Here is an 18,719-nt window from a genome sequence, read left to right as displayed (position 1 = left end):
ACATCAGATCTGATGGGGTTGGGAACCAATGGCTCTGATCTTGATAATGTGCTGAATTCTCTCTTTCTTGACTTATCAACTTTAGACAATACCTACTGACTCCTTGACGTGAATGACGAGGATCTACGTCAGTTACATCATCCCTCCTCACAAATCTCTATTTCTTTCTCCATCGAAGTTTGACTGTATCCTCTGATCCCCGCTTGAGCAGCTGAGGATATCAATAGTGCTGCTTTTTCATTCATATTCTCCCATGCCCCCCTTTGTGTCATCTATGCTTTCATTGGCATAGTCAAACATTGTCAAGGTTTGCTAACATTTTCATTTAGTTCTGCAAACAGAACTCAGTCTTTTTTTTTTTTTTGCTTTGTCATAAGGTGACTATAAAAGTTGAAAACCAATTCATGGACTTCCTATTAGTTTGAGAAAGCAGCTGTTTTTCTGAGTGACAGGAGAAAAGGCTAGAAAGGCTAGAAATTATGCCTGATGTGCTGAGAAAGTAACTAGAGAAGCAAGAAGCTGAGAGGAGATTTTAAGAATCAAACGTCAAGGAAGATTCTGCCCATTAAGGAGACTTTTGCTGGAGAGACAAGCCTCATGAGTAATTATGAAACAGGAAGCAGTGATGTGCACACATGTGATTAAATGCCCCCCAGAAGATTAGGGCACACAAAATGTGTCCTTACAGTTTGTAATTAGTTGTACTCCTAGACGAGGCATTGAGGGTCAGTAAGAGCTCAAATTGAATAAAATCAGTTGGAAATACGATTTCATTGATAGTCTAAAATTAATAGGAGACTGTCTCTACTGTGGAGTAAGATACAGCTATATACTTTTCCCCCCGATTATAAAAGTAATATTGCTCTTTGTAGAAGTCTGGGAAAACACAAAAGGGTATTAAAATATAACTAAAAACTCCATTAATCCCAGAGATAAACCCTGTCAGTATTTTGGTATATGTTAATATATTAATATATTAGTAAGGGTAGGGCCACTGCTATAACAAATAGGCCCCTGAATACATAATGGTTCAAACATCACAGCAGTTTATTTCTGGTTCACATAAGTGTCCAGGTCAGTTCTGGGCTGTCAGTGTATATTGGGGAGGAGTGAGCCTCTGCTGCACAGAGTCATTCAGTCACCCAGGCTGGCAGAGGCAATTCCATCTTCGCCTGTGGTTTTCGAAGGCACCCTGGGTGTCAATGTCACGTTTCAGCTGAGAGGAGGGGAAGGCATGTAGAAGCACATGCTCTGGAGATTCTGTGGCTAAGGCCTGGAAGTGGTGGACATCACTTCTGACTTCACTGGCTAGAACTCAATCACTTAGCACCTAACTGCTAAGAAGTCTGGGAAATGTAGTCCAGCTGTGTGGCCAGATAGATGATAGATGTTTGGTGAATAAGTAGTAATCTCTACCCTAGTGTATTTTCTTTCAGTCTTTTCCAGTACATATATATATATATGTACATATGAATATGACTAGGATTATATTGCACATTCAGCTTTTTACTCTGCTTTAAAAATAATAAAACAATCTCGAGCACTTTCCCACATAATTCTTTGCAAACATGGCTGCATGATATCTGATCATATAGAAACAGCAGGGTTTCTCAACCTCAGCACTATTTTTTTTTTAATTTTTTTATTGGAGTAGAGCTGATTTACAATGTTGTGTTAGCTTCTGCTGTACAGCAAAGTGAATCAGTTATACATATATCCACTCTAGTTTATTTTATTATTTATTTATTTGGCTGCACCAGGTCTTAGTTCTTTAGTTGCGGCATGCGGGATCTAGTTCCCTGACCAGGGATGGAAACTGGGCCCCCTGCATTTGGGAGCATGGTGTCTTAACCACTGGAGCACCAGGGAAGCCCCTATCCACTCTTTTTTAGATTCTTTTCCCATATAGGACATTACAGAGTATTGAGTAGAGTTCCCTGTGCTATGCAGTAGGTCCTTATTAGTTATTTATTTTATATACAGTAGTGGGTATATGTCACTGTTTTCTGACATTTGGGGCTGGATCGTTCTTTGTTGTGGCGAGGGCTGTCCTGAGCATGGTAGGGTGTTTAGCGGCATCCGTGACCAACACCGACCACATGCCAGTAGCACCCCCTCCCCAGGTGTAACAACTAAAACCGTCTCCAGACATTGCTAAGTATCTCCAGGGGGGCAAAGTCATCCACAGCTGAGAACCAGGGAGCTAGATCAATGATAATTTATGCAACGGCGTACCTTCTATCGAACAGTTGTTGCTTCCTTTCTTGTTTTTATTGTTTGATCTGCTATTACATCTTGCTCTGTGCTAAACATCTTTTTACGTTAATTTTGACTGAAACAGTCATTATTTACTCAGGAGAGAGTCCCAGAAGCAGATTATTAGGCCAGAGGCTATGAATATTTTTAAGTCTGTTGATACATCCTGCCAAATATCTTTTCAGAAAGGCTCTACCAATTTACTCATCCACTTGCAACGTAGTCTTGCTTTAATTTTTAAAGGTTTTAGTTATATGAGAAAAATTGGTTATTATTTTAAAATAGCACTTCTTAGACTGATAGTCAAATATGTACATTAGCTCTCTTCTGCACCAGGTCAGTAGTAGCCTTGCTAATTTCCCAACTGCTGTTTTGTTTTTCTTAAGGGTTTTAGGGACAACTGCTTGTTGAAACCGGTCCATGACATTTCCAAAGTGAGTAAAAGTTTCTATTAAAATGTGGCTTTCCTTTGACAGTGTGTACACAATGGCTATAACTTGGTTTTCAATCACAGTATCCCATTGTGACTGGCTCCAGTATTTGGACAGCTGTTATTTCTTTTCTTTGGTTAAAAAAAAAAATTCAAGACTTCTAGGGAATGACGGAAAGTGGACCAAAGGGTTTACTTTCATCTCAGTGCACACAATCTTAGAGTTCTTGCTTCCAGAGTGGCTGAGGGAGGTCATATCTTGCCAAAAGACTATTTCAGATTGTGCGCCCAAGTCCCGTTCTGTTGTTTTCACTGTCTCCTAGGAGCCTCCCAAGATGTAGGAACGAACCAAACCGAACGCTGTTCCCTAAACCAGGACTTAAATGAACTCTTCGTGGCCGTCACCCTCTTGCAGGTGATCCCAGTTATTGTCAACTGCAGTTGGATTCCTGCATGCAGGTGCTTTCAGGTCTCTTTCAAATGGATTACTTTTCTGTAACAGGAGGACAAAAAGTTAAACCTGTGAGCTCCCTGCTGTTTTATTACTGCATGAAGATTGGTTAGGAATGAGTGTTCCCCGTGGGATTGTGAAAATGAGCCAGTGATCTGCCTAGCACAAATCTCTGTCCTTTACTGCAAAATATTATTAGGATTTCTAGAGCTTTGCCTTGATAAAATCTTTCCTAATCCAATAAATTTCATTAGATGAAATGTTTGCCTGCTGCACCCTTTCTCAGTCCTAAAGCCTCCTTCTTCTGGCTTAAATGTCCCTTAAGTGTACTATCTACTGTTACTGTTTATGTAACCCTCTGTTCAAGTAACACTATGTATTTTCAGAACAATGAAAAAGCACAACATAAACTATGGGGGGGGGAGGTTGGGCTCAGAAATGTCTCAGAAAAGCATTAACCAGAGTAAAACTGCAGGGATCTCACAGCTTTGCTAATACCTTTGGAGACAGGAAAATTCTTGTCTAAGGAGACAGAAGGAATTTAAGACCTGGACACTGTTAAACCATTAATTCACTTACAGGCTCAAGCAGGAGGCCTCAGCCGCAGGAGAAGGGGTGCTTTGGCCGGGTCTGCAGAGTCTCCCGGAGCCTGCCAGGGGTGGGCTTCCAGGGATCAAGCAGGCGGATTATGGACACCACCAAATCTGTCACCACCCCAGATGGGAGAGTGCCGTCTGTGCCCTTCTAAGCCATTTGTTACCCACAAGTCAGTGTTGACGACCTTGGCCGCACATTGGAATCACCTGGGCACCTTCTGGGGCACGAATGCCTCGATCCCGCCCGCTGAGGCCCAGATGAAATCGGGTTTCAAAAGCTCCCCAGCTGATTCTAATGTACAACCAGGGTGGAGACCCACCGAATTAAGTAGCCCCCGCGTGAACAAAAGGTTCCGGGACTGTGGGTTGGGTCAAGGCTGCTCAAACACAGGGAGTCCTTGGAGCAGTGCCTCCGGCCTCGGTTTCTTTATCTGCACAATGGGTGATGACTAGGACGGCAAAGGCCCCTCCAGCTGTAATAGTTCTCTTCTGGGACGCGGATCGGCGCCTCCGAGATCCTGGCAGCCCGCTCCCCTCTCTCCCCATCCCCCCGCTGGCTTTTCCGGTTTCCGCGCCCCTTGGCCCTCGCTCGGGGGTCCCAGAGGAAGCCGCAAGCTTCGCCGCCGCCTCGGCGCGCGCGCTGCCCGGTTGGGGCCCCGGCTGCGGGCGCACAAAGCCCCCGGCGCTGACGTCAGGGCCCCTCTCGGCGCGGCCGGCCCCCAGTGCAGGCGGAGCCGCGCCGCGCTCCCACCCCGGCCCGGAGCGAGGACCAGCAGCCAGCCCGGCAGCCCAGCGCAGCCCGCCCGCCCGCGCACGTGCCCGCCGGACCTGCAAACTTGTGCCACCGGCTCTGCCCGTCCCCGGGGAGCCCGAGCGCCCGCAGCCCGCGCCTCCCGCCCGTCTCCAGCCATGGGTAAGCCAACGCGCTGGCCCCGCGCCACCGCCACTAACACGGCCACGGCCTCGCGCCCCCGCCCCGCCCCCGCTCAGGTGGGGCCTCCTGCGGGCACCTCCGCGACCCGGCCCGGGTGGGAGGGTGGGGTGCGGAGGTGGGAGGGGCGCGGCGCAGGTGTCCCGAACGCCCAGGTGCGCGTCCCCGCCCTATCTCGGGGGCGTCCCCACCCCGGCGGCGCTCGGCTGCGCCCGAGGGCGTGCGGCTCGCGGGAGAGGAAGAGAGGGAACCCCGGGAGGGGGAGCCCAGGGCGCGGACGGAGCGTCCCGGGCTGCGGCTCCGGTTTTATTTTCAGGGGGTGGGAGAGAGTAGCTTCTTGCCCTTTTCCCGGGACGCCCTCCTGTCGTCCGAGCTCCGAGTCCGATCCGGTCCCACCGTGCCGGGGTCCTGTTCGCCTTAAACCCACCTGAAGCCAACGCCCAGTTCCCCAACCCTGGGGTCTTCCGAGAGCTCGTTTGGGCACCATGACCCTTGAGACCAGGAAGGTGGGAGGGAGAGGGACAGGATGGGACTGAGGGTGAGCCTCTTTGTCTCCCGTTTCAACTATCAAAATAATGACCTGGGAGCAGGTGGAGACGATGTGCCCCGCGGGTTTCGATGCAGTTGGGGGATCGACTACTCAGGGTGAAAAAGCCGAGCTCTGGGGGTTGAAAACCTCCCACCTGGCCCGGGGCAGATAACAGGCGGCTGTAGGATTCTGTCTGTCACCTCCTGATACCCCCGAAATCCTGCTGTCAGCAACATGTCGTTAAATGGGGACGCTGTATCGCTCGGAAAACTCGTAAAGAGTGCGTTGGAAATCAAGCTTTTTCCGCTGCACCCCTGGAAATGTGCCTGGGAAAGGGTTTTCTTTCCCTGCTCTGTTATCCTTCTCTAGTGGCAGACAGACTCCAGCCACAAGCGCCACAAAAGCTACAAGACTCAGGAGCCCCTCGGAAGTATTCCTAATGAGGGAGTCAGTGCGTTTAACCATTGCGGCCCCTGGGGAGGGCTCGGGAATTCCTTGCGGAGCCCCCGGCCCCCTACCCGCCTCCTACATTCCCTGTGCTATTGATTGTGTAGGTGGTAATTTTGTATCGATTAACATTTCGGTGAGGGTTAGTAAGGAGGGCACATTATTTCGCATTTAAAAGAAAGCTCAAAGAATTTTAGAGTTAAACCTTTTTTTTTTTTGGTTTGTTTTTAAAAATTTACTAGGTGATCAAAATCAGAAAGGAAATAAGGCCCCCCAAATCCAACAGGACAATTTCTTACCAAAAAGTTAGGTATGAGATAGGTTAAGATCCTTCTAGAAAGGGCAGAATTGCATGACCTGTATCTCTGGTTCCTATTTAATGCCCGCACTGAGTGGTCACAGCCTGTAACTGTTTGGGCAGTGCTTGGCACAGACATGTTGAAGTTACACAGAAGTGCAGGCTTGAGGAAAGCATTAACTAATTTTCCTGAAATAAGTTAACTCTGGGGTTTTTTTTGTTGCTGTTTTTTGTTTATTAAAGCTAGGCATTCGGATTCGTTCGGGTTAGAAATTGAGCGTCGAATTACCACTTGGGGACCTTCTTGGGAACGGCTTTCTCAATACCCTGGTCTTCATTGGGGCGGGCTTTATTTTTAAGTAGGTGTGGAAGTTCCATGCGGTACTCATGAAGCAAATGCCCAAACCAGAGGCCTGTTCTCAAGGAAGTACCTTGTGTCTGAGACAATTATCGCTTCTACACTTCAATTACCAATTTATGTTAATTTGTGCATACCTCACTGGTTCTGGCAGTCTCCTTGGCTTTAGTTCTTAGTTTTTACATTAAAAAAAACACAAAAGGTCCCCTCACGTCAGAAGAGAAACATACTGATTTCCTTTGGTAGGTTCTTAGTAAATACACCACAGGGCCGTGAACTGGTTTTATTTTTCCAGATGTATTTAATTACCGAACATACCCTGATGAATCGAACATACCCTGATGAATGTTGTAATTGAAATGATTTAACGCTGGGAAAACTCTGACCATTTGTCCACTGGCGGGGACTTTGGTTCTTACACAAGTCACTTCCTTAATGTGGTATCAGTTAATTTACTGGTAAAATGGGTGAGGTTTGTGGAAATAACTGATAAAAGTCCCTTTGGACTCAAATTTTAAGGTATTCAAAACCTTTAAGTTGACAAAGAAAATAATGAGCAGTGGTGGTGCATGCAGATTTATCTTTCAATGCATCTTAAAAGAAAACATGTTTTTCAAAAATTGTTGAGCCAGTTGACTTTTTTTTATGGCTTTGTTGAGATAGAATTCACATACCATGTAATTCACACATTTAAGTGCGCAAAGTCAGTGATTTTTTAGTATATTCGAGTTGTGCAACCACTGCCACTAGCTATCATTGTCATCACCCCAAAAAGAAACCCTGTACCCATTAGAAGTCCCTCCCCGTTCTCCCCACCCCCCAACCCCTAGCAACCACAAATCTACTTTCCGTCTCTATGCACTTGTCTATTCTGGACATTTCATGTAAATGCAATGAGCCAATTGATGTTTGAAGTGTGTTTGACTATTCAGTGCCGTTGGTTGTTTTGCACAATGGGAAGATGTCGATGTACTTTTTGTATGCTGTACAACACCTAAATGAATCAGTTGAAGCTAATGATTTCACTGGCTGAAGAGTTCCACATTTGCCCATTGTGCACGTGTGTGCTCCCACTTGCCCCGAGCTCGCACTCGAGCGCGCTTGCTCGCTCTCTCTGTCTCTCTCTGTCTCTCTCTCTCTCTGTCTCTGTCTGTCTGTCTCTCTCTCTCTCTGTCTCTGTCTCTGTCTCTCTGTCTCTCTGTCTCTGTCACTGTTACTCTGATGGGAACTCAGGTTGCCTAATAGAATTTTGAGTCTGTTACTTCTTCATCGGCCTGGAGACATACCAACTAATTGGATTCCCTGCAGTAACCTCTTAAGAGGCATTTGTAGACTATCCACCCAGCTTTGATATGGATCGTGTATCCAGAGAGAAGTGCCGAGTTTGTTTCCTTAGTTGCCTGTAATTTTAAATGAAAATTATATGTGAAATGATCAGATACAGCAAAACAGCTAAATAGTTGTTTTGATCCGTGGTTGTGATAGGGAAGTTTTTATGAGGATTATGAATTTAAACACAGTCAATCATTTCACTAAATAGCATTAAAAAAAACTGGTTGAGAGCAGTTCTTTAACTGTAACGTGCATACAAGTCATCTGGTGATCTTCTGCAGAAAGCAGTGTCTGGTACTCTGGGCCTGGGTGGGGTCTAGCAATTGCTTGGGTGGCGCTGGTGCTGGCGGTCCCCAGGGCCAGGAAATAGAGGGAAAGCAGACCAAGTCCGAGGCCCGGGTGCCTGGCCCAGCAATTCCACGAACTTACCATGTGATTTTGGGTAAATCATTTTGTCTTCTTAAGCTCGGTTTACTGCACAATAAAAGGGTTTGATGAAATCATTTCTTTGGGCCCTTACAGATCTAAAAGGATGTAACTTAGAAAAAAGAAATGAGAGGGTCATGTTAGGCTTGAAAAACATGAGAAAACAGCTCCCTAATTATTTAAACACTTTGTTTTCATGAAGCCAGCATCACAGGCATCACTGGTAGTTGCGTTGAATGCTGGCATCTTGACGTGCCCGCCAATAGGACAGCTGGCCCTCCTCCAAGGAGACTGGTGGAGGAAGTGTTCACCCTCTTTAGGGCCTCCAGCTTTGACTTTTCCTGCCCTCTTTTTAGAGCTGACCGCTCCAGAGAGCCGTTCTTTTTTTTAATTTTTTATATATATTTTTAACATCTTTATTGGAGTACAGTTGCTTTACAATGGTTAGTTTCTGCTTTATAACGAAGTGAATCAGCTATACATATTCATATATCCGCATATCTCCTCCCTCTTGCGTCTCCCTCCCAGCGTCCCTATCCCACCCCTCCAGGCGGTCACAGAGCACCGAGCTGATCTCCCCGTGCTATGCGGCTGCTTCCCACTAGCTGTCTATTTTGGTAGTATGTGTAAGTCCATGCCACTGGAGAGCCTTTCTTGATTCTGCACACAGGGCCCAGGCCATCTTCAGAGGCCAGAGTCAGAAGGAAGCACGTACACTGAGGACCCACACATACAACATTTGCTTCTGGAAGTTTGCTCAGGAATTCAGATGCAGCTGGAGACGAAGGAATGGTACCTTAAGGAATAGCTGGGCAGGAAGTAGTCCCAGAATGGGCTAGCCTCCCTCCCTCGGAGTGTTAAGACCTAGTAACAGCCCACCTTCGGGTCCAGGAGAGAGCGCCCTTCAAGTCTTGGGATGTGGACTGAAATTTTGAATAAACCTCTAGTCCAATAGCACAGAGTACTGTTTGTGACAAACAGGAAGTAATTAATTACTTGGAAATTATTTTTTTGCTCCAGCAAAACACTTGCCCAAACCACTTGACCTCTCTAAGGGGTTCTTAGAGGACATCCTTATCTGCTGCATCCGAGGTCAACCAGTTAGATGGTTTATTGAAAATGCCAAAGTGGTGAATCATTAAAAGTACCATATATGTGTCTTACACATTTCATTTAATTTTAAACATTAATTCACCGGAATTTTGTTGGAAAGTCAAGGTCTTTGAGTGTGAGCCCTCAAAGTCTTCGTTGTGTATAAATCACAGCCAGAATTCAATGGCTTTTGATTTCCAGTTCGATGCTTTTAGAGTGAGAGCCAATCTCTGCAGCATCCTTTTAGGTCACCAACCCCACTCCCCTTAAACCTTTAAAATTGCCCATACTTATTCTAGCGACTGTTTTTCCAAGTGAGTCATCTTTTAAGGCATTTCAAAGCCATTCAACTTGGTTTTCAGAGAAGTAAAAACTCTTTCTTTTGGCACTCATTTTATTAGTTTGTGTAACACCTAATTAAATTTCATAATTCTAGTAACAAGTACAACTGGCGTAAACAGATTTGAGAGTAAATAGACTCTTCTGAGGTACACAGTTCAGCTGGTGGATGAAGTAGTACATAGATGTCTTGGAGAATAGCCTAGAAACCAAGTTCTGTGGGCGATGGTCATTATGGTTTACAAAAAGAATAGAGAGTATGGGGTAATTGGGTGGGTCCATTAGGTGAACATTGGTAAGAGAGCTCTTACTGTATCTTCAGCCAATGTCATCCATTTAATAACTTTAACATGGTTTTTCTGGTTACTATTAGCTGGCTTGTTAGTGTTTATAATATGGCTTTTCTGTTCAAATGTCAAATTTGTCAAGAACAAAGATTGCTTTACCCGTTGTTTTATCCCAGTGTTCATTCAAATAATTGACGTATTGTAGCTACTCCACAAATATTTGTTGAAGGGATAAGGGTTTTATCATATAAAATGCATTTTATTAAGGTTTGTCTACATTATAAGTGTACAGATTTCAAAGTATATAAAATTATGTATGGCAAACTGTGATAAACTAGACAATTAAATAGGGCAAATCACATTAATTATTCTTTAATAACATTAATACGTTGAGCACAGATTTGCACAGAGTAACAGAATTTCAGAGCTTGAAGTCACTTTAGAAGTAAATTGGGGACTTCCCTGGTGGTGCAGTGGTTAAGAATCTGCCTGCCAATGCAGGGGACACGGGTTCAATCCCTGGTCTGGGAAGATCCCACATGCCGCGGAGCAGCTAAGCCCGTGCGCCACAACTGCTGAAGCCTGTGTGCCTAGAGCGTGCGTTCCGCAACGAGAAGCCACTGCAATGAGAAGCCCGCGCACCACAATGAAGAGTAGACCCCGCTCGCTGCAACTAGAGAAAAGCCCGTGTGCAGCAACAAGACCCAGTGCAGTCAAAAATAAGTAATTTTATTTTTAAAAAAAGCAAATTGATTGCTGTAGGCATATACAGACACAGAAACAATTTAAAGAACAGTGTGAATGTTATTTCATTACTGAATTTTGCCTTTAGCTTTTTTCTTTTAATGTTATAAAATATTTTTCTCTGGTGACAAGTACTTCCTTGTCAAGATTTTTGAAGTGCAAAAAAGCTTGGAGTGAAACATTTTGGTTCAGTGAAATTCATTATTGCCCTGAGGATTGAAAGGCAACAACGGTCTTGAGTTTTCATTCTCAGCTTGTGTAATTGGGTTAAATGAATACCTACCACAGTGCCACGCAACAAGCATGTACCAGTCTCTGAGTGTTTGAGTTCCTGTCACATGGCCATCACCGTGAAGGCTTTTGGGAATATAAGACATCTGCTCACTCAACAAGTGTTCAGAGCCCTACTCAGATGAGCGAGGTACTGTGCTAAGTCTTGAAGCAAAAATAAAAAAACAAAACCCAGTCCTGTCCTCAGATCACCGCAGTTATTTTGCAGATGCAGATAAACAGTTATAATAGAAGTACAAGGTCCTGTCGAATAATTTCCTCTGTCTGAGGGAGAAAAAAAGGGTGGGGTGGTATTTCTGAGAGGGATTTTCTGGGGAGGGTGGTTATCCTTGATCTGAGTCTTGAAGGATGAATGGGATGACAAGAGTCAGTGTCCGGGAGAGGACATCCCAGGCCCTGGCTACAGATGTGCAAGAGCAGGAGGTGTGGCAGAGACCCCTGCATGGGTAAGTTGAGGTGGTGGGCATGGCCTGAACGTGGGCGAGTGGGGAGAGCTGAGGCTAGAGGAGAGGCCAGGCCAGATAGTGAAAAGCTAGGAAAGAATTTGATCGTTACCCTGTTGGTCACAGAGAATCACAAAGGGATTTTAAGCAGGGAAGTGACAGCTGGAGAGAAGTGACAATCTACCCGAGGAGATAAAAGAAACCCAGACTCGGGTAGCTTGTAGGAAGCTTCTGGGGGAGACTTGTATTTGAGTTGTGTTGAGAAGGGTGGAAAGGATTAGGGTACGCGTGGAAGAGAGGTAGGAGTGAGCAAGGTTTACTGGTGGGATCCTGAAGAGACTGGCCTGGCCGTAGCAGAGACTGGGTGTGGGGAAAAGTAGGAAAGGAAAAAAAAAAAGATGGGGGGAGGGGCACTGGAAGACTGGATGAAGAGTAATGCTTTAATTGATTACACATGGGCACACATAGGTGCATCTTGGAGGAATATTTATAATGTATTGCCTCCTACCTTTCAAAAGATAAAGTGGAGAAGGAAGGAAGTGTGAGCCTTTTGGGGATGGAAAGAGTCTCTTTGGTGCGACTCCAGAGGGGTTAGGCATTGAAAGGAAACCCAGTTCTTGCCTGTTTATACATTTGATTATTTTGAAAGTGTCATTATTTCTTCCTTAAATATTTGAAAGAATTCACCAGTGAAGCTATCTAGGTCTGGAGTTTTCTTTGTGGAAATGTTTTAAACGATGAATTATATTTCTTTAACAGAGAGAGTACTGTTCAGATTTCCTGTTTCTCTTTGTTTCAGTTTTGATAAGTTGTGTTTTTCAAGGACTTCTTCATTTTATCTAAGTTATTAGCTCTATTGATATAAAGTTGTTCATAATATTTTTGTATTATCTACCTAATCCTGTTGTCTGTAGGATCTGTAGTGATGTTCCCCTGTTCATTCCTAGTGATGTAGGTAATTTGTATTCTGTTTGTTTTTCTTGATCAGTCTTGGTCATTTATTTTAAAATTTATTTTAGTAGGTTGCTATTACATCTGATACCTACATCTGATAGATGAGCTGATCACTTAATTAAAAAGGAGTACTTTTCTTGTAATGAAAAAATAGGATTTTACTGTCTAGAAGTAAACATTGCTTGGTTAAAAACAGAATCTGCTGAAGGACAAAGCATCTAAACCTGATCTTTTGAACTTTTAATGGCTCTATAACTCGTGTATTTGAACTTGGTTTGACAAGATCTGTTGTAAATGATCTTGCATGAGAGTTATTGCTTAGTATCTGCTTGTGCGTTTGTTTTGTGTAGGACTGTTAAATTCTGTTTTCCTCTTCGGAGCAACTGGAGACAGATACTGAGACAAAAGAAGTCTTCTTTCCTTCCCTTTCAAGTGTACTTTTAGCTCAGCGTTTCTCAGCCTCAGCACTTTTGACATTTCGAGCTGGACGATTCTTTGTTGTGAGGGACTGTCCTGTGCAGTGTAGGACATTTAGCAGCATTCCTGGCCTCTACCCACTACATGCCAGTAACGCTCCCCAAGTTGTGACAACCAAAACTGTCTCCAGGCGTTGCCAAATAACAACTCCTGGGGGGCAAAATCACCCCATAGTGAGAGCCACTGCTTTCAAGTAAGAGGAATTGAAAACCTTTTGTGTTTCACAATATTATAAAATCTGAGTAATGGCATCGTTGAAAACACACCTACAGAATAGAAAAATCTCTGGTTCAAAAGATGTTATCCTTCCGAAAGGGATACTTGATTTTTCAAGTTAAAGGAAGTTGTTTTTTTTTTTTTTTAAACCTTTTTTCAACATCATCAGAGAATCTGGAGATACAGTGGGGAGCCTTGCAGACCACCTAATTCACTCTTTGGAGTAAAATGGTACCTAAACCATCTCGACAGTGAGAGCAAACACAGAGTGTCTGGCTTTCCTTGGTAAATTGTTCTGATGTTCAGGATGCTTTATCTCTGAAAGAACTGAATCTATGTGAAGTTCGTTTTGCTTGCTAAAGTTGGTTTCATTATCCTTTGTTCTCTTCATTAAGTAGAAAGATCTCAAGGATCTAGTCACCTTTCTTAACATCCTTAATTACCTTGATGGCCTTTCCAAATTTAGAATTCATCTCCTTAGCTATAATCAAATCTGCCCAGATTAAACCTTTAAGGCAACCTCCTGAACACTCTGTTTCATCCTTAGGGTCTGTAGTAATGACTTCTTTACATTTTTCCGTGTGTTTGAGAAACGCAGGAGTTAAAGGGACTGATTTCCCCCTTCTTGCTCACAGAGATCCTTTTTGAACAGCCATTGATCTCCCTGCCCTCAGATGGAGACGTTAAATTGGTGTTTTCTGAGGGATCTGAGCACCCTTGCAAAATAGTTCTAGTGTACAAAGAGCAGGAACCTTGGAAGTGAAAGTCAGAAGCAGGCTACAAAATCTGCTATTTTGTGTGTGTATCAGGTCACCCTTTTAGGTTTCGGACTGTGGTGTTTCACGACTCCCTGAAAAGAATGTTTAAATGGAGGCTTTTAAAATGGCAGCTTAAATTCAGGCGTCTGTTCCTTCACACAATGAGCGAAGAATGGAGATGTAATTAGCAAAGAAACTCACACCCTTAGGATGACCTTATTTGATGCAGCTGTCTATGTTACATTTTCTTCTTAGTTTTCTCCTGTGGAATAGTCTGACAGTATCCACAGTTAAGTAAAGCAGAATTCAGAACATTAAAGAGATGAGTTTTCACTCCACGAATTACTGTCATTTTGCAAAGCCACTGCCCTGGATTACCAAAAACTGTTTTGAGCTCTATTATATAATGATATTTTGTCACAGATAATTTTAGATGTTTTGCAAGAGGCACAAATATTATAAAAATCACTTTCGGTATTGAAGTATAATATACGCATAAAAAGTGGGCAGATCGTAAGCATACAGCTTGATAAATGTTTGCAAACTTAACCAGTATATAAATGAAGAAGCAGAATATTACCAGCCCCTCAGAAATCCCCTGCAAGCTGCACTTCAGGTAGCCGCAAGCAAGGGTAATCATTCCTAATTTCTGCCAGCATACTTTGGCCAGTTTGTGCTCTTTATATAAATGGAATCATACAGGATGAACTCTTAGGTCTGGCAGCTTTTGATCAACATGAATAACATTATTTAAAAACTCAGTGATGTTTTCTGTCTGGAAAATAGACCTGTTTCTAAATCATTATGGTTAAAAGCATTTATTAAATGCCTTCATGTGTAGAGCTGTGCTAGGGAATACATCAACCACTGGTTCCTACCCTCTGTTTTAAGTAGAAAACATTGACACAGGGGGCTTCCCTGGTGGCGCATTGGTTGAGAGTCCGCCTGCCGATGCAGGGGACGCGGGTTCGTGCCCCGGTCCGGGAAGATCCCACATGCCGCGGAGCGGCTGGGCCCGTGAGCCATGGCCAATGAGCCTGCACGTCCGGAGCCTGTGCTCCGCAACGGGAGGGGCCACAGCGGTGAGAGGCCCGCGTACCGCAAAAACAAAACAAAACAAAACATTGACACAGCAGGTGTGAGGACTTTGAAAATAATTGATGGGAGATGAGATGGGTACATGAAAAAGCTTACAGATGACGGGATTATAAAGATAAGGTACCCTCACTAGCCACCTCGGAAATGGAAAAATACATCATGAGGGTTTGTGAATAAAGAGGAAGTTATTGATGTGTATTTGTTCAGGATACGATCATTACGAATAATTTCTGGCTTCAGGGTGTAAGGATGTAACATGTTAAGACCTCCTCCCAGTTTCTTGAAGAAGATAGAGTTTTAGGAATTGTCTGAATTAACAGTAGTTAGTGAACTGTTAGTTAAGTGGGTGTTCCAGGTGTAGTGCAGGTTTGGAAAAAGGGTTGAAGGCCTAGGATGATTTCTGGTTATCCTCCTGAAAACTCTTAGAAATAGATACAAAACTGTTTTTGCTAAATTACCTTTTCTTCTTGCATTGTTGGGACTTAGTAATAATCTGCCTTCATTCCTTCAATGAGGATTTTTGTTATCTTACTGACTGAAGTCATGATATAGTTGTTACCGAAGCAAACTTGGGTCCTCTCGCCTGCGCACGATAAAGCCAATCTACTGGCCCTGGGTTGTGGTGAAGGAAAGTGCAGCATTTATTGCAGAGCAGCAGGCAAGGAGTCTGGGACAGCTAGAGCTCAAAAGACCCGAACTCTCCAGTGGGTTTCAGTGAAGCATTTTTAAAAGGCAAGGTGAGGGAGGGGAGTCCCAGGGTATGTGATCAGCTCTTGCACAGTTCTCTGACTGATGATGAGGGAACAGGGCGGTGTCACAGGGGTTAATATTACCGGTCCTTAGGCTACAGGAGGCCTGGGGGCTATGTGCTCATGGGCATCAAGCAGTTAACGTCTTTCTTTTAGTGGGAGGTTTACACATCTGTAAAATAACTCAGGAAATGTATATCAGGTACTGTTATCTAGGTTACTTCCGAGAGGAGCCAAAGCAGAGGACTTGGGGGGAGGGGTCTGTCCCAGGAAGGCCCCATAGGGTCCTGCTCGGTTACATAGCAGAATGAATGCTTTGTCATCACGTGGAGCTGGCTTTAAATTGTGTAGTGTCACCACTGCTTCCCAAGTTGTGGTGACAACTTACACTCCCCCCAGGAGTGTCTGAGCATTCTAGTTTCTCCAAATCTTCTCCAGCATCTGGTGTTCTCACCGTTTTTAATTTTTTCAAGAACCTGATAGGTATGAAGTGGTATTTCATTGTTTTTTATATGAATTTCCCTGGAGAGGTTGAAACTTTTTGGTAGGTTATTGGCCATTTGGGTTTTCTCTTTCATTTATATCCTTATTTATTTTTTTCTATTGATTTGTAGCAATTCTTTATACATTCTAGATAATAACCCTTAGTTAAATGTGTTGTCAGTATCATCTTTCTCTCTGTGGTTTATCTTTTAATTTTGTTGAGCACATCTTTTGTTGTGCTGAATATTTTTTATTATAATAAAGCTCTAATTATCAGTCTTTTCCTTTATTCGTGTATGATTTGTGCCTTTTATTGTAGCCTTGTTTTAAAATTGTTCCTATCTCCAAGGTCATGAAGATGTTCTTCTATATATTCTCTTTTAAAGCATGCTTTTCAGAGACCTACTGTATAGCACAGGGAACTATACTCAAAATTTTGTAGTAACCTATAAGGGAAAAGAATCTGAAAAAGAATATATATACACACACACACACACACATACAGATACATATATATATATAACTGAATCACTGTGCTGTACACCTGAAACTAACACAACACTGTAAATCAGCTATACTTCAATTTTAAAAAAGTGTTGCATAAAAAAAAGAAGAAAACCTATGCTTTTCAGTTTTCAGTCTTTATTCCATTGGGATTTTAGTTTTTTGGTATAGTATGACGTAGAAACCTATTTATGTTTTACATTTCCTATACAGAAACCACCACATACTTAATATTTCCTCCTTTCCCCACTGATTTTTATATATGATCTCTTGTGTATTACATTTCTCTACTGTACCTATGCACACATCTCTGGACTCCATTCTGTTCTCTTTCTCTATTTTGCCATCCATCTGCTAAGATTGTGCTGTCGTAATTAGTATAGATTTAAAATAAGCTGGGATATCTCCTGGAAGTTTTCTCCTCTTGTTCTTCTTTCAAAGTGTCAGAGATATTCTTCGTTTTGTGATTTTGGAATCAGCCTTTGATGTTCCACAAACGTCCCTGTTAGGATGTTGAGTGGGATTACAGTGAATTTATAGAATAATTTTCATGGTAGTGTGTTCACTGTATTGAACCGTCCATTTGCATACATGGTGCATCTTTTCACACAATCAGATCTTCTTTTTCATCCCCCAGTAATGTTTTTGCACACCTTAAAAAAAAAAAAATCTAGTGAAGGTCCCTCATAGTTTTCTATGGCTTTTCTAAAGAGAAAAAGTAAATCAGTCCGGGTCAGAACTAATTCCATGGAATGTCATGTTTTCCTTCCACAGACCTGTGGCAAATTGCATCTGAATGTACAAAATGGTTCACATTAATAGAGGCTGTAGGGAAAGCTGATTCTGAATTATCATCTACCAGCCTGGTCATAAGAAGTGAAGTGAGGTACTCTTACTTAAACCAACCCTTGATATATTATAATAAGTTAAGAAAATATAACCCTCAATATGTTAAAATGCAGATTTCTCCTAAAAGAAAAATATGGCCCTATTTGCTCCACTGCAAAGACCAAGTTTACATTCAAGATGCAAACTCTCAGTTCAAAGAGAAAGAAAGCAAGCCAGGCTTCTACTCATATCTTACGGCGATGCAGCTAAGGTTACCCTAGAGTGATTTAACCACGCCTCTTCTGTAGGAGTGTCACTTCCACGTTTGGCAGTGTCACTCATGAAAATGAACTTTGCTTGGTCGATTCAAGATTACCTGGTTTCCCAAAGTGCTTTAATGGAAAACTTTTCCTGGAATGTTTTTACGTAGCTGCTCACCCTGCTGAGAGGAGACCAACATCAGGCTGGGGTGCAAGCTTGATTTATTCCGGAAAGCGATTTATTCAGCTGTCAAATGAGATTACATGTGTGGCTGTTACCCATCACTTGACAGAAATATTCTTAGTCCTCCACAAGGCCTCAAACTTTTATTTATTTATTTGGAGGCAACAGAAATCACAAATGTAAATTCTCCTAGAACACATCTTTGGAAATGCAGTTTTTAATAGAGTGCAGTTACCCCCTTACTATTAATGATGATGATGGCCAGAACGAGACTGGACAATTTCCACACATGCCTGCTGTCCCAGGACACCATCCCCTGCCAACCCTCTCCCCTGCCCCCGCGATGCACACACAGACTTCCATACGTTTAGATTTGAGTAATCCTGAAACGCCCCAGTCATAAGAATCCGTTCTTAAAATTCACTTCTTTTTGTTACATGTTTTTGTCTTTGAGTGGTCTCTCATTGTAGAAACTCTGGAATTTAAAATTGAAGTCTAATAGAAAACAAACTTATGGTTACCAAAGGGGAAAGGGGATGGGGGAGGGATAAATTAGGAGTTTCGGGTTAGCAGATACTAATTACTGTGTATAAAACAGATACACCACAAGGTCCTACTGTATAGCACAGAGAACCATTCAGTATCCTGTAAGAAACCATAATGGACAAGAATATTAAAAAAAGAATATATATGTGTAACTGAATCACTTTGCTGTACAGCAGAAACTAACACAACATTGTAAATCAACTATACTTCAATAAAAAATATTTTAAAAATTTTTAAAAATTGAAGTCTATATTTAGACATGAAAGTTAAGTTCTTGTTACTTTTTTTTTCCGGTATGCGGGCCTCTCACTGTCGTGGCCTCTCCCGTTGCAGAGCACAGGCTCCAGACGCGCAGGCTCAGCGGCCATGGCTCACGGGCCCAGCCGCTCCGCGGCATGTGGGGTCTTCCCGG

The 18,719-nt window shown here is 43.1% G+C and overlaps 1 protein-coding gene across 1 annotated transcript in view; it reads left to right on the top strand.

The window, feature by feature from the left end:
* The first annotated feature begins 4,539 nt into the window (after positions 1-4,539).
* GPM6B (glycoprotein M6B) overlaps positions 4,540-18,719 on the top strand; it is a 154,465-nt gene continuing 140,285 nt past the window's right edge. Inside the window, exon 1 of the mRNA XM_082680738.1 lies at positions 4,540-4,646. Coding sequence (XP_082536864.1) covers positions 4,643-4,646 — 4 coding nt within the window. The 5' untranslated portion in view covers positions 4,540-4,642. The remainder of the gene's footprint in view (positions 4,647-18,719) is intronic.

The sequence above is a fragment of the Grampus griseus genome, assembly GCF_964374135.1.
Source record: "Grampus griseus genome assembly, chromosome: X".
In the NCBI taxonomy this organism is placed as follows: domain Eukaryota; kingdom Metazoa; phylum Chordata; class Mammalia; order Artiodactyla; family Delphinidae; genus Grampus; species Grampus griseus.
Note: the sequence above shows the minus strand (reverse complement) of the source record. Positions and strands in the feature narration are given on the sequence as shown.